The 17,144-nt window shown below is 36.2% G+C and overlaps 1 protein-coding gene across 1 annotated transcript; it reads right to left on the bottom strand.

Annotated features, from left to right (window-relative positions):
- Positions 1-1,879: 1,879 nt before the first annotated feature.
- On the bottom strand, positions 1,880-15,914 carry LOC135610165 (mitochondrial carnitine/acylcarnitine carrier-like protein). Its single transcript, XM_065104324.1, has 3 exons — positions 15,764-15,914; positions 7,095-7,486; positions 1,880-2,584 (listed from the first exon to the last, which is right to left on the bottom strand). Exons 2-3 carry the CDS (start codon positions 7,484-7,486, stop codon positions 2,086-2,088), a joined length of 891 nt encoding a protein of 296 aa, XP_064960396.1. The 5' UTR covers positions 15,764-15,914; the 3' UTR covers positions 1,880-2,085.
- Positions 15,915-17,144: the final 1,230 nt, after the last annotated feature.

The raw sequence follows: 17,144 nt of genomic DNA, 5'->3' as shown, positions 1-17,144 counted from the left end.
CCTTCATGCCACCCTATTTCAATTTTCTTATTCGATCCCTAATAATTGGAATCTTATCGATGAGGTATAAATGAGTAACCATCTTTTAATTATACTTTGTCAGTGACTTCAGATCGCTTATAATATAAAGTAAAGATGGGAGTTCATTGACAAAATAAAAAGTATGTACAAAATACACAACTGATGAAAGTTGTCAATGTCGACGATATCATTACTAAAAATGAGATTACACATAAGATCTTTTATTTTTATTTTTATATTTTATCTATTTTTCTTATCTTTCAAGTGCTTCTCACGCATAAAGTCCCAAGCTTCTCCTTCAAGTTTGATAAATTCTCCCCACAAAGATATGTCAAAAATAAAAAGCTAAGTAAAGTCAATGGGGATATATTAAGTTATATTCATCCATAGCCAGGGATGGTAGGAATGTCTACAAGATGACCAAATAAATACTGACACTAGCTAGGATAATAAGTGATATGGCACATTTCAGCGTCATCCACATCACAGTAAATAAAGAGCCTCCGAGTTTATGCAGAGCGACATCTCGGACGAGGTGACCACATGACCCCCACGTTGTTCGGCGTCATACAGTTCAGCACTGGACACCCTAGAGTAGTTCCGCAAAACTCAAGATAGCGTCGCACGACGTTTACCCATACAGTTCAATCGATGCTCGTCTAGGGGATGAAGCCATCCCACTCGGTGTTGTACAAGTTGACGCCAAACACCACAAAGTCATTCGGCAAAACTTGGGTCGGTGCCAACCCGTACAGGTTGATCGGTGCTCGTCTACAAGGTACAAGCCATCCTCGCAAGGAATCGACAGCTATTAAAGGACCGCGTATGATTGACCACCTCATTGTAGGTATAAAAGCCATCCCTCTGGCCAACGAGAGGAGGCTTCGAGGACTCAACTTTATCTTATTCCACTCAACTCTAACTTAAACTTTGGAGGGATCGAGTTGAAAAATCTTCCTCTCGACCTTGACCTGAGTGTAGGAGCTCGACGACAAAGAAGTAGGCGACGAGGCCCACGACTCAACCCAACCCGATGCTCACTTACGTCACCCGAGTTTCTACGTGGACAACCTTGCACATCCAGGATTGGACCGAGCCATGCTAACTCCTCAGCCACGACGTAAAGATTCACTAACAGCAAGGGATGATACGAATGTTTACGAGATTGACCAAATACGATTCTCCTAACTTCCTCTATATGACATTGCCAAAAGAAATAGTGACTCCCCAACACATTTAAATTGGACAGGTTCAATTTCAAACCGTCTATTTTGGACCAAATATCCTGAACCAGTTCAGTTGCAATTGGTTCAGGGGCATTTTGGATATATTTTCAAAGGTAGGGGCGTCCCCTTGTCATTTCAGAATACGGCGAGTAAAAGGGCAATAGTGAGAGTTTAATTGCCGTTTCGGGAAAGCAGTAGCAGCGGTAATGAAACCAGAGATTGATCGTATCACGTGGACGGCGAGCCTCACAGCTTTAGCAAGATGCGTCAACTCATCGAGTCAGCTATATTTACTTGATCTTTTCTTCAACCACTCTTCTGCATTTTTAATTGTATATAATATACTAATGATATTTTAGCTGCTTTTATTGTTTTTCAAAATGCAGCAGAAATTCCTGTCGTTTACATGACCCAATTTTAACTTAATTGATTTCTGTTTCAACATACTCTTCATTCCATAACATAGTTTTCTATAATAGAAACCCTGTTCAGCATGGAAAACCCATCTTGAAATTTGCCCAACAGTTTCCTTGTCTTGGTAATGCAAAATCTTGTAGCTCACTCTGTCAGTTCACTGTCAACTACAAGTTATATACAGCTGCTCTGCAACTATCATTTGCACGAACCAAATGTTTGAGGAAAAGAATTTCAATTTGCTTCCAGTATTAAGTACAAGAAATGATCAGAAGCAAACATGTCAACAGTAAACTGATGCTTCAGACAGTCAAATAAGGATTTCTTGAATGACACTAGAAATGGACTGGTACATTGCAGCAGAGTTACCTAGCCCGAAAAGAAGAAAGAAAGTTGCCCCAAGAACACAAAGGAAAGCAACAATTCACCCAAGGCTAGATCTGGTGATCTCATATGCTAAGAAACATGCTGCATTGGCAGGAACACTACGAGCCATGGCTGGTCCAAAGCCTCTATATAGGCCCTTGACACCCTCTGAAGCTAGTATTTTTCTGAAGGCATCAATGGAACTGGAGTACTTTGGGTTCCTATAATCATCAACTTGAATGACACTTTTTACAACATCTGTTGGATAGACCGATGCCCAGAATGCTGCTCCAGCCAGCCCTCCGGCGACAATCAAATGGCCCCTACCGAGACCTGAAGTATCAGGACCCCCAGCAAATTTTTGCTTAAGAGCTTCATAGACACCAAACATTGCAGCATTTCCAGGTACTTCTCGTGAAAGTGTCGGGACGAGGCCTTTGAATAAGCCTCTAAGGCCAGCTTCTCTCATAACATGCTTTGCCACGTCCATGGGTCCTCCATATTTTACTGCACCTGAAGAGGTGGTTGAGCTTGCTAAGGCACTCTGAGCTTGCAGCCTGTTTTAGAATGTAACTCAAAAGAAGAAACACAACTTTTACACCAGCAAATCTAATGTAACAATGAGTGCTAAGATTTAAACATAATATTTTAAGTGAAACATGCTTCATGTAGAGAACCAGTGTCACTAATCAGTGTAGTCAGTATATGCTATAGTTGGATTAAGAACCCTTCATAGCTTAACGTCAAACAAATCAAACTTACTTGAAGACTAATCTAAAGATTTCTCTAACAGTATCAATAACTAGGGAACAAGAAGAACAAGCATGAGATAATGAAATGAACCCAAATGAAAAATTATCTACAGGAAAAACAAGATGCCTCAAAGACACTATATATTTACACTGCAGAAAAACATGTTATTTTCAGTTTAGTTAATTGAGGTAGAGAGTGAAATCATTTACCAATCTAAGATTGGGAGGAGCCATCAAAATGGTAATGGATGCACAAAAACAACACACAGTAACCATTCTCAACCAACACTACTTTCACCCTCTGCATAAAATAAGTTGCTGTCGTTGTCGAACTTCTTCAACTTAAATTTTGTTTTTGGTAGCACCATATCTAATTGTAGCACTGAACCTCTCTCACACAAATTCCTCAAAAACCAAAGCAAAGGTGGATGGGCTTTAACTACCAAGAATACAGGGGCAAACGATGAATTTGACCTACATAAGAGCATTTTATATATTGCGCTGGAGTCTCAAAGAAACTTCAAGTATGAATTCTACAAAACCATAAATACATTTTGGACATATGTTAAAAGCACTTATACTATAAGAGGAAGCTGTAGAGAAGCACTCTTGAGAAATCATATGATACCCATTTTATGGTGTTCTGACAGTAGGAGATGGAAACCCTATTTATAGATGTCACTGATAGATCAAAATCAGTCAAATCAGATAACTATTCATTTACATATAAATAAAGAAGACCAAGGGTCCTTTGTTCCATGTCAATTCACTCTTTCTAATGAATAGGACTTTGTCTTGATAGTTCTTAATTAAGCCACCTTGGTACTCCTCATTGGTTCACCTTTTGATATTGATCCATAATTATTTCTATTTTTGATGGCCTAAATTATGATGAAACTCCAATATAGGACTCAATGAATCATAGGGCATGCCTATTGGAAACTGGTTTTGAGTTCCTAATAAAGGGAAAGAAAAAAATATTAGATCACTGGAAGCACCAGAAGGTGATATGTAATTTGTTTCTGTTCGATAGTAAGAGGACAATTGTTATATTAATTACAATTAATTGATCATGAAGAGTAAAATTCTTCGAATCTCAGTCACAAAAGAAGCCATTTTTTTAGTAATAATAAATAGAGGCACTAGGTAATGAAGCAGAACAATCAAAAAAATCCTAGTGAATGTTGCAGTAGGGTGCAAACTAGTAAGAGCATTCAATTATTTGGACAATATGCTTATGATGGGAAAATATATATTTGTTAGGAAATATTATTTTTGTGGAGATCAGATAATTTGAATTTCATAATAAGCAATAAGTATGGCATTCAGCAGTACATGACCAATACCAAACAGGAAAGGAGTGTTTGGCAAAGCATTAAATCTATGATTGCCAACCTCGTGGACAAATGAGATGGAGACTACAGCTGATGTATCTGCAGAATTCCTTTTGCCTGTGTATGATGGAAGCAAAATCACTTTTATTTTTCTGTTGTAAAGGGCAAATGACGAAGATGAGATTTATGCCCAAGACCTTGCAATAATTTGTCAAGATCCTAAAAATATATCAGATGAGGTTTCAAACCCTCACCCTTTGGTAAATGGGTCTGGTACACCATCACCAGACCAATGTTTAAGATGTAAAATCACCATGTTTGAATACAATAATTTCAATTTAAGTTGGTGTAATAGGCAGGCTGCAGATGCAAATAAGCACAGAAAACTGGATACTGTCCTAATTAAGAGACATTTGGCTCCAAATATTTTATGATTTGAAATATAAATTCCTTAGGAATTTTACATAATGTTCCCTCTGTGACTACCATTTTACAGATTATGCACAAGAGAACTTCTGAATTTGTGAATACTTGGGTGGAGGATTATAAAATCCCCGATATCATTAGAAATGACTGGAGCAGATGTGTTACTAGCTCTCTCATGCTTCAGATAATTCAAAAACAGAAGCAGAGCTTGAACAAGATGAAACTGATAATTGTTATGCTAAAATCACAGCTTGAAGACATCCAGAAGCAATCATATGCTAAACCTGGAGACCAAGTCACAGTAGCAACTGAAAAAGCTCATCTGTTGGAACACTCAAGTGATGAAATATGAGGAAGAACTCCTTAAAGATTGGTCAAAGATCTAACTGTTTGCATCTGGGGATAAAAAATGTCCTCTTTTTGCTCAGATGCACAGAGCCAATAGGATAAAACTAGGATTCAGTTTATCATCAACAAACAAGGTGTTGAGATAATATGAAATGAGGATTCTTGAGGAGTGGCGAACTTTACAAATAATTAATTGGATAACAAGTATTGCATAGAGTGAAACTAAATGATCCAATCTTGGATGAAGGACAAAAGTTATATGATAAAGACAGAACTGGCTAATTAGGCCATTTGAGTCTGAAGATCCCAAGAAGGCTTTATTTTCCATTTGAGAGAAGGCCCAGGTCCAGATGGCTTTATAGCCAAATTTTATCAAATTATCAGGGACACTAATGGAAGTGAGGTGTTAAGGGCAGTACAGAGTATCTTTCAAACAAATAAACTACTGAAACAACTAAATACTATTACTGTAACATTTAACCCAAAAGACAAAAAGCTAGTTAATTATCAGAATTGGACTAATATCTCCTACTGTAACATTCTCTACAAATGTCTTGCAAAAATTAATTATTAATAGGTTCCAAGATGGTCTGGGCAAACATAAAAATTGTCAGAAACAACATTAATTAAAGGGAGAAGGATCTTGGACAATGTAGAGTTAAGGCTGCTGCTTCGTGAACTGGGAGACCAATGTTCAAGTTCTGGAAACGACCTTCTTGATATAGAGGTAATGTTGCAAACCCAAATTGGCAGGAGCCTTGTCCAATTAATACCCCTTCTAATCTTGGACAATGTGCACACAAGAATTTTCTCAATTATCACAGAAATACCATTTTATGTTGATACACAAAAGTCTTGTGATCCCTTATCATGGGAATATTTGGAAGGATGTTAAATTTGATATTTCTTCCAGAAATGATAAATTGGATTTAAACCTCTATCACCTCTATTTTGTTCTCAGTGATGTTAAATGGGAATATAATTGGCTTCTTTCCTGGGCAAAATGGCCTTAGTTAGGTGATCCATTGTCACACTATCTCTTTGTTAAGAGGGATGGAGCTCTTATTTGGATGTTTGGGGAAGCTATCTATATATTCCAAATTTTGGCTTTCACCCAAGTTGCAAACAATTGAAAGTGAGCCACTTGATATTTGTGAAGGTCGCTGTTCTACCTAAAATGTAGTTTGAAGATGTCATTACCTGCATACTAATTTGGCATACATCTAGTTCCATCTAAATTACAACCATAAGACTGTTAAGTGCTGGTAAAAAATGACATCACAAGCAGAGTACAAAGTTAGACTATTAGATTTTTCTTCTATCCAGGAACAATGAGTCTCTGTGATTTGTATTTTCCAAATTTTTTGGTTAGTGCATTTGTTCTATCTGGAAAAGATGACAAAGGCTGTGGATGAAATCAGCAGGAAACTCCTTGGGACTGAGTGGAACTCTGGAGGAAGAAAAGCTTGACGATGTCGAATAAATTGTGCAAACATCTGACAGTAGTTGGTTTACAGATATGGATGATGAAACTGTGTGGTTCCTCTACACTTGTAAGGGAAGGAAGAGATGGATAAATCATAAAACACGGAAAAAGAATCCTGTTGACTGGGCATGATCAACAAAAGCATGTCTTCACTCTTTAATTGGCAGTTTTGGACAATTTTCTGACCCAAATATAATAGTGAATATAAATTGCTCCAAGATCTGTGTTTCTTACACTAAAAAGGAGGCAGTGTGACATTAATCCTTTACTTGTTTATACTCTTCTGAGATTTGGAATAAGGTGTTTGAGTTTGAAAATAGTAGTAGACCTGATATTGTAATTTACTACAATTGAGACACTGTGGTTTTTCTTTAATTGTAAAGGAAGAGCCCTTTCTGAGAACAGAAAGAAAGCTCTGCTAATTGCTTTGATTTAGTACAATTGAGATCAAAATGGTGAACTTTCAGACAGCATCATCTGGTTTTGCTAAAGTTGTGATGACTACTGTGGAAGGCATGCAAAACATTTTCAGAAGTGCCTTAAGAAGGCAGTAGAATGGGCATGTTTTGATTGAAATAGATTGTATTTGTTTTTGTTCAGTTGGAACAGTGCTCGTAGAGCCTTGGGGTGGAAATAATTGCTTGGAATGGGGCCTAATGCACATTATACTATTTAGCATGTAGTTTTATTGTTGAAGATATAATTTACCAGGGTAACCAACCTGCATTTGATCAACTCTGTTGGACAGGCTAGGAAAGAAACTGCAACACCAGCACCAGCACCACATATAACCTGCTGGTTCACTGTCAAGACAGTGCCAGGTTCTGACCTCAGTAATGCTTCCATTTGGCCCCTGACAGTAAATAGAAGAGCATTGAAGGCTGCGACAGTTGCAAGTGGAGCTCCCATTCCCTTATATAAGCCTCTTGGGCCTTCTGCAGAGATGGTCTGCTTAACTGCATCCATTGCACCAGAATACTTGGGAGGCTGCCCAGGCAGTGGTGCAGGCTGGCTTTGAAGCTTGACCTTAATTGTATCAAAGGGGTGCCCAACAATCAGTTGTGCTGCACCTCCAACCGTACCAGCAGCTAAGTCCTTGGCAACATCTGCCATCTGCAATATTGAAAAATCATGAGGAGATTTAGAAGTTTGGACTTTGATCTTCCCAAGGTTCCCCTGATCTATCAGTTGTACAAATAAATAACAAATGAGAAATTAACTCGGGATAAGAAACAATCTATATGAATTCATTAAAGACAATGGTAATAACGATGTGAGATGAAAAAGTTTAATCTCCATGCGAATATTTTATATTGTCCACTGGTCATAATAAAAAACTGAGATATCCTGAAGCCTAATGAATGCTCATGCTGGCATTAAGACCTGTAGCTCAAGGATAAAATCGTTCTATGGTAATAAAAGAAAACCAACTACTGTTTAATTCAGAGATGAAAAAGGCCACACAAGAAACTTACACATGGTAACAGATATAGATTCTTGTTACTGTCAAAGTCGGCTACAATTAAATAAAAGTATTTTTTATGCACATTTGGTGAAGACAAACACCCACCGACTTCATAATGTGTTGTGCAAGAATACCTTGTATTTCTTTCAGCAACAAGTGTTAGTGTCACTGGAATGGAATTTTAGCAAAGAGTTGGGGATATTATCATTCAGATTTTTGGGGAAAAATGGTGGAAATGTTAGGAATGAAATTTTAGCATAAGAAAGAATGGGTGTTTGACCAAGTGGACGTCTAAAGCATAACTTGCAAAACAATTTACAAATTATTTTTACTACAATTTATATTCTTACTGTTGAGTACATTCTTGTTAACTTTCTATGTGCGATAGGTAACCAACCAGAAAAGGTATTTAAAAAACCTAGGATATAGGTAGAAGCACAAGAAAGAAAGAGACAATCTCAAAATTAGGCAAGGTATCTAAGTAATCAAATGGAGGTTGGATCTTGGTATGATAATAAGGTTTAGTATAATATAGAGGTAACAACATGTACATTGACTCAAACTCAAAGTTCACATTACGGTCTAAACTAATGTACTGGCCAGCTAGCGGTATGGTACGTATCACTCTGTACTGATGCACTATGTGTCGATACAACAAGGTGTATCGACAGTATGAAAAAAAGGCCAAAAATAGCTCCGAAAATTCCTTAAAATAGGAAAAAGTTAAATTAGGGTTTTAAAATTGAAAATAAATATAAATTTAGTATAATTTTAATAAAAATAATCTATATTAAGAAAGAATATTAGCACATATCTTTTTTGGGCTTTGAGGAGTAGTTTTGTGGTATGTTTCTAACTATCCTTCTATAGATATTGAATTATCTACAAAAAAAATGATTTGAATTGTCAGATTATTTATTAAACAACTTAAACTTTAAAATTTAAATGAATCTACTACAAAAAAAAATGACAGGACTCCACAGGTGATGGATTGAGATCTTCGATCCGATATATTTGTATATCAATTTGATATGTTTGTCGGAACTAATCATAAAATTGATCCATGACATAGCAAGGTTTGCCATGCTGACTTGTAACGAGCGATACATACCGGTTTGGCAAGATACTGGTACACGAACCACCTTCTACCAGGCAGTACCATCATATGACCCTATATCAGGCCATACGAGGTCTGTACTAGGCGGTAACAATTAGATTTCAATCATTACTGATCAAGGGTTGAGATTGCCCTATTTCAAACGATCAAATTAACCATTTGAGGCTTAGAAAAGGGTTTTTCCTCCTCTCTCTTTCAACTTATTTTACTATCTCAATCTCTTCAACTCTCTCAATATCACATTTTCACTCTCCTAAACTCAACAAAGTTATGACTTATAATTTGGATCAAATTCAGGAGACTAATCTGAGAGGATTAAGAGGAAAAATACTTTAATCAAGAGGTATATATTCTCTTTCTAGATTTTTACTGATTTATGAGATGATTAAATTTAAGCCTAAATAATGTGGTGTATGACTTAATATCTAATATGTTATTTGATATATTTTTTATGGTAGAATACTGTTAATTAGGGAGTAATTAAGATCTTTAATGTTGTGATTAGTGTGTTTAATATTTATTTTTTAAAATGATAATTAATAGGTCAAATCTTTATATTTTATGCATATTAAGGTAATGTATATGTTTATGATGATATAATATGTTTAATTAGGTTTTAATTAAGTTTTTTTAATACTATGATTAGTGGTTTTAATGATGATTCAATCGGAATTTGATGGGTCAATTCAATGTCTTTAATACAAGGCTGTTTAACATTGATTTTTTAATGTCTTTAATTCAATGTCTTTTGTAAATCATTTCAAAACAAGTTACAACAGGTAAGGGAAGATACAATAAAAAAGAACGTAAGAGATGAGGAAGAATACTAAAAGGCTACGTAGGAACCAACTTATGACGACTATAAGGATCGCGGCGATGAAATCAACCCAGATCTTAGAGCTAGTATTCATGCATCATTCGAGCATCAGTATATATATGAGGAAGCAATGAGGCACCGACATTCACATTGGGAGCATGGCAGTGGTAGCGGATTTGCGCCACAAGGAATCTAGAGGTCAGCTAGCATGAGGCAGCCAACTGCCCCTCCTCGGATACGCCGAATCAGTAGCATGAGGCAAGGTGGAATCCGTGGTTTTATGAGAGGGCTTAGCAGGAGGCCTGCACTAGATATCACATGAATGGTCCGATTTCAAGTATTCAAGATCGAGCGATAGAAAAAAGATATAAAAGACTATTCTTTCTTTAAGATTTTGGGATACATTAATGAAATCATAAAAGGTGTGGAACCACTTTCTGTTATCCTTCGTAAGGTCAATATGAACAAGTGTCCACAAATGCATTATCTCATACATATACTGATTATAACAAGAGAAGAGGTCAAGAAAACATTCAAAGATGATTTTAAGGTCGACCATTACTTACGGATCATTGATCATAGGACTTAAGTTCATATGGACCAAGATATCAATAATGCAGGTAAATTCATATTCAATGTAACTTAATTAATAATTTTTTTAATATTTAAAAAATTCATATTCAATTTCGATATAGTCTTCGAACGCTATCAGATTTATTATCAACACTATGAAATATTATACATTGACTCTTGTCAAACACTACCGATGTAGTCGATGCTATTATGAAGGGCTGATTATTCCGAGAAACAATTTGTTCATTTTTTAACATTGTAGTTGTATCGTGTCATTACAATATAAATCCTAGTGAGGAAAAGTTACACATATATTAATTATAAACTGTATTTAATATTAATTATTTATAATACTAATAAAGTCTTATTTATATCTTTTTGTAGTCGAGTGATGGTTATAATTTGGAGGAGATGCACCAAATTTAAGGAATGTTATTGTTTGTATACTTTCGCAGACGATGACATCCAGTGGTCGCAAACATAATTGGTCAACGTTCGCATTTATTCATACGAAGGTCCACAACAGACTATCGTATAGACGATGGGAGATACTAGTATATGTCCACTATAATATGCGGCTAAGGTTGCGGTGTGTCGAGCTGGACAAGGAGACAAAGGAAATAAAGATTAATCCCATCGACTTCCAATTCTACAACAAAGATTCAGAACCAATGTTAGAGTAGGTCAAAGCAATAGAAAACTAAGAGGATCCTCTACTTGATGAGGCAAGAAATTCTCAACGTCATTCGTGTTTTTATCATTGAGACAATAAAATAAGAGAAAGCACATCCCCATTAGGAGGAAGATCCCCCTTGATTAAAACATGGCAAAAGGAGCTGGACAACATCGAATCAAACTGCTCTAAGAACTAGAGACACCCAACCATCACAATCGTCCGCCCAACGTACAAAGGCAAAGGCAAAAGGGAAGACAGTAGCATCAGCAACACCATTGGAAAGAATTAAATCGAGCGACGAGACACCTTCATAATCGCATTCAGCAACCTGTTCAGTCTAGAGACATGGTAGCGACGTGGACAGCAATGCCTCAATCGATGATGGCAGCAATGCCAGGGAGTCGATGGTTCGGTCTACACAATTTGATAGTGGTGCATGGATCGAGGAGTAATATTTTACACATGCCACTGTAGATTCAGATCATGGAGCTTGACGAGATACTAGTCAAGTTTATACATAGAAGGGGAAGATGAAGGTAGTGGATGATTTGAGGGGGGTATATGGATTGAGGAGTAGTATTTTACACATGCCATCGAAAATTTAGATTATGGAGCTCGATGAGGAACTAGTCAAGTTTATACATAGAAGGGGAAGAGGAAGGTAGTGGATGATTTTGAGTAGATACGATAGAGCCTACATGACGTAGACATAGAACGAGTATTAATACACTATGTCACCACGATCAGACTACGACCATCACCACATTGATGCACCAATGACATATAGTGTATCAGTAGTACACTATGCGATAGGATCAATTTTAGGATTAGATTCAACAAATATATATTGATATACAAATATATAGGATCAAGGACCCTGATCCATCGTCCGTGGATTCTATCGTTCTTTTTAATGGTAGAACCAGGTATATCCATCGATTTATTACTTAATTCATTTAAATCTTAAAGTTTAAGTTGTTTAAAAAATAATCTAACAATTCAAATAATTTCTTTATAGATAATTCAATATTAACGAAAGGAAAATCTGGAACGTACTACAAAACTATTCTTCAAAGCCCGAAAAAAATGTGTCACTATTCTTTCTTAGTTTACATTATTTTTGCTAAAATTATACTAAATTTATATTTATTTTCAACTTAAAAACCCTAATCCAATTTTTTTTTATTTTTAGGTATTTTTGGAGCTATTTTCGATGATTTTGGGCATATAGTCGGTACGCCACAATACATATCATACTGACGCATGGTCGATACATCAGTACAGACCGAAATTGCAAACTTACGATATAGTATATTAATACACCATATGCTATTGGTGCATTATTGTGATGATGGTTATAGTTTGATCGTCGTGAACCACACATGTCTGAGATAGCTTATGAGGCAAATATGATTGTAGCATATATTAGTGCGGAGCATAGAGAACATCAAAACTTCTACTTTCACCACTGATCTGCTACTCTGTATCATAAGATTGATCACCGTACTGTTGCTCGAAGAAGAATGACCAACTAGCACGTCAAGCTCCATGATCTAAATCTTAGGTAATATGAATAAAATATTGCTCCTTAATCTATGCACCACCCTCAAACCGTGTAGATAGGACCATCGACTCCCCGACAATGCCGCCATCGTCAATCGAGGCATTGTTGTCGACGTCGCTGCCATGTCTCCGAAGCGAGCAAGTTGTTGAATGTGATTAAGAAGTTATATGCATACCTTTGATTATAGAGTTCTTCCTTTAACTTAGGTGTTAATCCTCCTTAATTAGCTTCCCAAGCTGAATCCAATCCACATATCGTAGCTTTGTGAAGTTTTAAGAGAGTATGTGAGAATGAAAGAAAGGAGAAAGAAAGATACTGAGAGAGTATAATAGTTTGAAAAAGTGAAAGGGGGTGAAAGAGGGGGAGGAAAGGGTTTAAAAACCCTTTCAAATGGATTTGACCATTGGAAAGGGTTAGATCTGAGCCATCTATCGGTAACAATCGAAATTCGACCATTACTGATTGATACAGGTTGATAATGGGCAGATTTTGATTGTTATCAAGCGGTATAGGCCCATATCGAGCAATGCAGAGCCATTTAGTATACATCACCCGGTACAGGGTGGTCCACATACCAATCCCCTATCAGACCGATACGTCCGACCCATACCAAGTGGTATACTATGGTATGAGGAACCTTGCATTATCTATCCTCTGACCATGCATTGGTGGGATTGGTGGGAGCCTTGTGCACTAGGTTTGTTCTTAACCACAATATCAAGTGAAAGTTATAATTGATACTGTTGCAGTTGATGGACAATGATGTGAACATACATATTATTTATCTGACTTTTTAATTATTTTATTTTATTGTTTTTTGATAGCTTTCTATGTACTGAAGCAAGTCCTAGCACTCCTCTAACTGATTTTAAGATCGAAAGAAACATAAGCTTATCCACATGAATTTAGCATGCTAGATAGATGTAATTCATCTTTAATTATCATGTGTCAGCCTAGAACTAAACAAATCAAAAGATAAAGGGAAAAAAAACAAATCAACCTTTCTAACTGTAAAATACATCCCCTAAAAATATAAGTTGAGATATAATACCTAAATTCTTGCCTTGGTCATCTGAGAATATAGTTGAAAAATATATGTTTCTTTTAAGTTTCATAAAATGAAACAACAATTCTTGGAGAAAACCTTAATAGATGCTCTGTAATCTACGGGTGAATTTAACCCAAAACCATCAAGATTGAACATAAAATTAAATGTTTTAACCTCAATTTATCAATTTTTCTAAACTGATCAATTCTGCTTAAACCACCAGACTTGGTAATTATCCAAATTTTGATTAAATTTGCTAGCTCAGGCCATCTGGAATAATTCAACCAAAATCAGTACCTTCATATTGAATCTTTTGATTTCTGGCTAAAATTTCATTATCTGTTGTTATATTGCTCATCTAATAAAGATGCAACCTTTTTATGAGTCCCAGAAGGACCTTTAGAAGCAAAAGCAAAGTTATTGATGGTCAATGTGTAGATAATGGAAGAGAGACAAAAAGGGCATCGGCTCCTGCCAATGCGGGTCCAGGAAGGGTCAATGTAGTCAGCCTTACATCTAATAAAATGTTCTAAAGAAACATTTGCCATTGAGTGAAGTAATATGGAAATAAAATGTTCTAGAGAAACATTTGTTGTTGAGCAAGATAAAGTACAAATGCATGTGGGAGGTATCAAAGAGTTTGACAACCTAAGACTTTCAGTCAAATGTCCATAAGACAAAAATAAATTTACCAATAGATATGCAATCCAAGTGAAAACAGATAGAAATTCAGATACCCAATACCATGACCTAATGAGGACTTCCATTAGGTGACCTTGACCAAAATAAGCACATCCAACCACCCAAAGGCTAGCCTATTGAAGTCACTTATGGCTATCCACTTTCCCAGCCTTCCAGTTTTCAAGAGTAGACGAGCACATAAGATATTGGAAAGCCCTAAAACTAGATAGATAGGTAGGAGAGTATCCATAATACACAAATATCAATGCTCGAAATCTATGTTTTGGATTAACTCTTCAATCTTCAGGAATCCAAAATGAAAGAAGATATTCAAACGAGCAACACAGTGTTAACATAATTTGAATGTGTGCAATCAGATGGAAGAACTCATGCTATTGGTAAGACATAAGAAAAAAATAAAAGAACTTCAGAACCAGGATTGCATAAGGAAAATATTTCATCCGTTATGTATTTCAGGCCAGGCATTGGAGAAAGTTATTAATAAAAACAACTATGAATCAGCTTTCTTATGACTCCACTATCATTTTATACATCACAGTGACATGGACAAGGCAAGATGAACCACCTTGTTACTGCAGTGTAGCTAATTGCAATAAATGAATGTATTAATACATATTTTAAAAGAACTCCATGTTTTCACCTGGACCAACAGCACTCAAACACCCACATGCTACTAAACAATCAAAAAGCTTAGTGCTCATAACTAATGCTTTGTTCACCATAATAAAAAAATCTTTTTAAAAAGACCAACAACCTTAAATCAGGTTTTCCAATACTTGATTTATTATTTTCAGCACAAGATGACGAGAGACTCTCCAAACCTTTCCAGAACTAAAATAAAGCTGAATCATTTCAGCCGATATCAGGCACCAAAACTCCTGTCGCAACACTCCAATTGGTTCCACATCGAAAATGAATAAGACTAAGATTGGCTTATAAAGATTTGATGAGTATACAACTACTATCAACTTCAGAGTAAGCATTTTGACTTCAAACGAAGTTGACGAGCCAATTAACCTATCGAATCATGTCATTTGGTATCAGAGCCGACTACCCGTGAATGGAGCCAATTAACTTAGCACATAAGGAAAGAAGGATCCCTTTTCTGTTTTGGCAGACAAGAGTTCCATTGTCTTCATCAACACCGGGAAACAGCTACAAGAGAATCCCATTCTTCAACAAAAAAACAAAATCAGAACATCTGCTGCAATCACATCTTAAGATCAGGGGACAAATCTTCGATTTTCCAATATGCCGAACAATGTCTACGACGAGGCATGCTCAAGAACACAAAGAAGGGCATTGGGTAAGGGGAAATGATTTTTAGAATCTTTTTCTATGGGGAACTCCAAGAGAATCTTGTTTTAGGAAAACCACAGAATGGATCTGGAATTTGTATGAAAAGCAAATTCATGGTGAGGGAGAAACCTTCGCAGAATGCGGGACCGTTTTCTCCCTTCTTCTCACGGCTGATTCCGAAGGCGATAAGAGAGCACACAAGGCTGCTGCGCCTGTCTTTATAGCTCCCTTCGTTCGTTTTAAGAAGAGAGAGATCGCATCCGCGAGCGGCGGTGTACGCAACCACACCACACGAGGGTAGGCGGTGACTGGAGAGGTGCTCAAACTAAGCAGCACTTTTCGTACCCAACATTCTTCTCACCCGACTCGCCAACTACGTTGTTACTGGAACAAAATGATGGTCCCACGTAGAGCCACATCTGACCGTTAGTCATATGTCAGGTAAGGAAACGGGTATCTGAAGGATCAGGAAAGGTATTTTCCGAATAGCAATCACCATTGGACTTGTTGGGCCCCGATCTGATCGTGAAGTGGGATTTCAGATTTGGGTTGGTCGGCTGGTGTAGTAGGTTTAACATCAACCATAGATATCTCCTTTTTGAGATTAGTTTCCCACTATTACTACAAATCAATTGATCTTAATGTTCAGCTCTCAAAAATTATTTTGGGAATAGTTAGTTTGAATTTGAAATATTATTTCATAAGAACAGAATTTTTTTTTTTTGTGTGTAAAATCATCATGGAAGATCAAACCACACAAATAAAGTGATGTCACCCTGATTTAGTGGATGATATGGTGTCGAAGCTCTTCAAATGGCCATGCAAGAATTAAGACTACATGGTGTTTTTTGTTTAGTTAACCAATCAATCGATCGATGATTAGGATTTATTTTGATGTTGAAGGTATTTAGTACAGCAATTATTTGATTATAACTTTTCATCCAGCCTTAATTTGGACGTTATCATTTAGAGTTAAAGTGGCTAAATAAAAGAGACCTCCACGAATATTTATGGCATGGCACTTCAATGTTACAGTAGATTCCTGACTAGTCTATTACACCAAACCACCGGTCCTTAAATCCCTTTATCGTTAAGGGAAGATCGCATGAGTTCTCGAGAAAGTGACGGACTAAGATGCAATGATAGTATTATGTTTTCATTTAAGAGTTCTATTTCTTTTTACAAGAGCTGTAAAAAAGAAAATAAAAATTCTACCGGGCCCAAAAATATTATTTCAAAAATAGTACAATAAAAATTATAATAACTAAAATAACAAAATCAATTAGACTAACATAAACTATTTGGATAGAACATTTGGACACTGGCCAGATGTTAAATTAGGCTCTATATATCCTTTAAATTTAAAATTAAAAAACAGATTCAAAAGTACATTAATAATTTCATAGAAAGATTTTTCTATTTTATCTATAGTTTTTTTAATATAAATGATAAGTGACAAAGACGAGCCTCAAAAATACTCTATTAACATTGTTTGTATTTTCTATCCATA

This window comes from Musa acuminata, chromosome BXJ2-4, assembly GCF_036884655.1.
Source record: "Musa acuminata AAA Group cultivar baxijiao chromosome BXJ2-4, Cavendish_Baxijiao_AAA, whole genome shotgun sequence".
In the NCBI taxonomy this organism is placed as follows: Eukaryota; Viridiplantae; Streptophyta; class Magnoliopsida; order Zingiberales; family Musaceae; genus Musa; species Musa acuminata.
The sequence above is the reverse complement of the archived record's forward strand: the minus strand, read 5'-3'. Positions and strand labels throughout refer to the sequence as shown.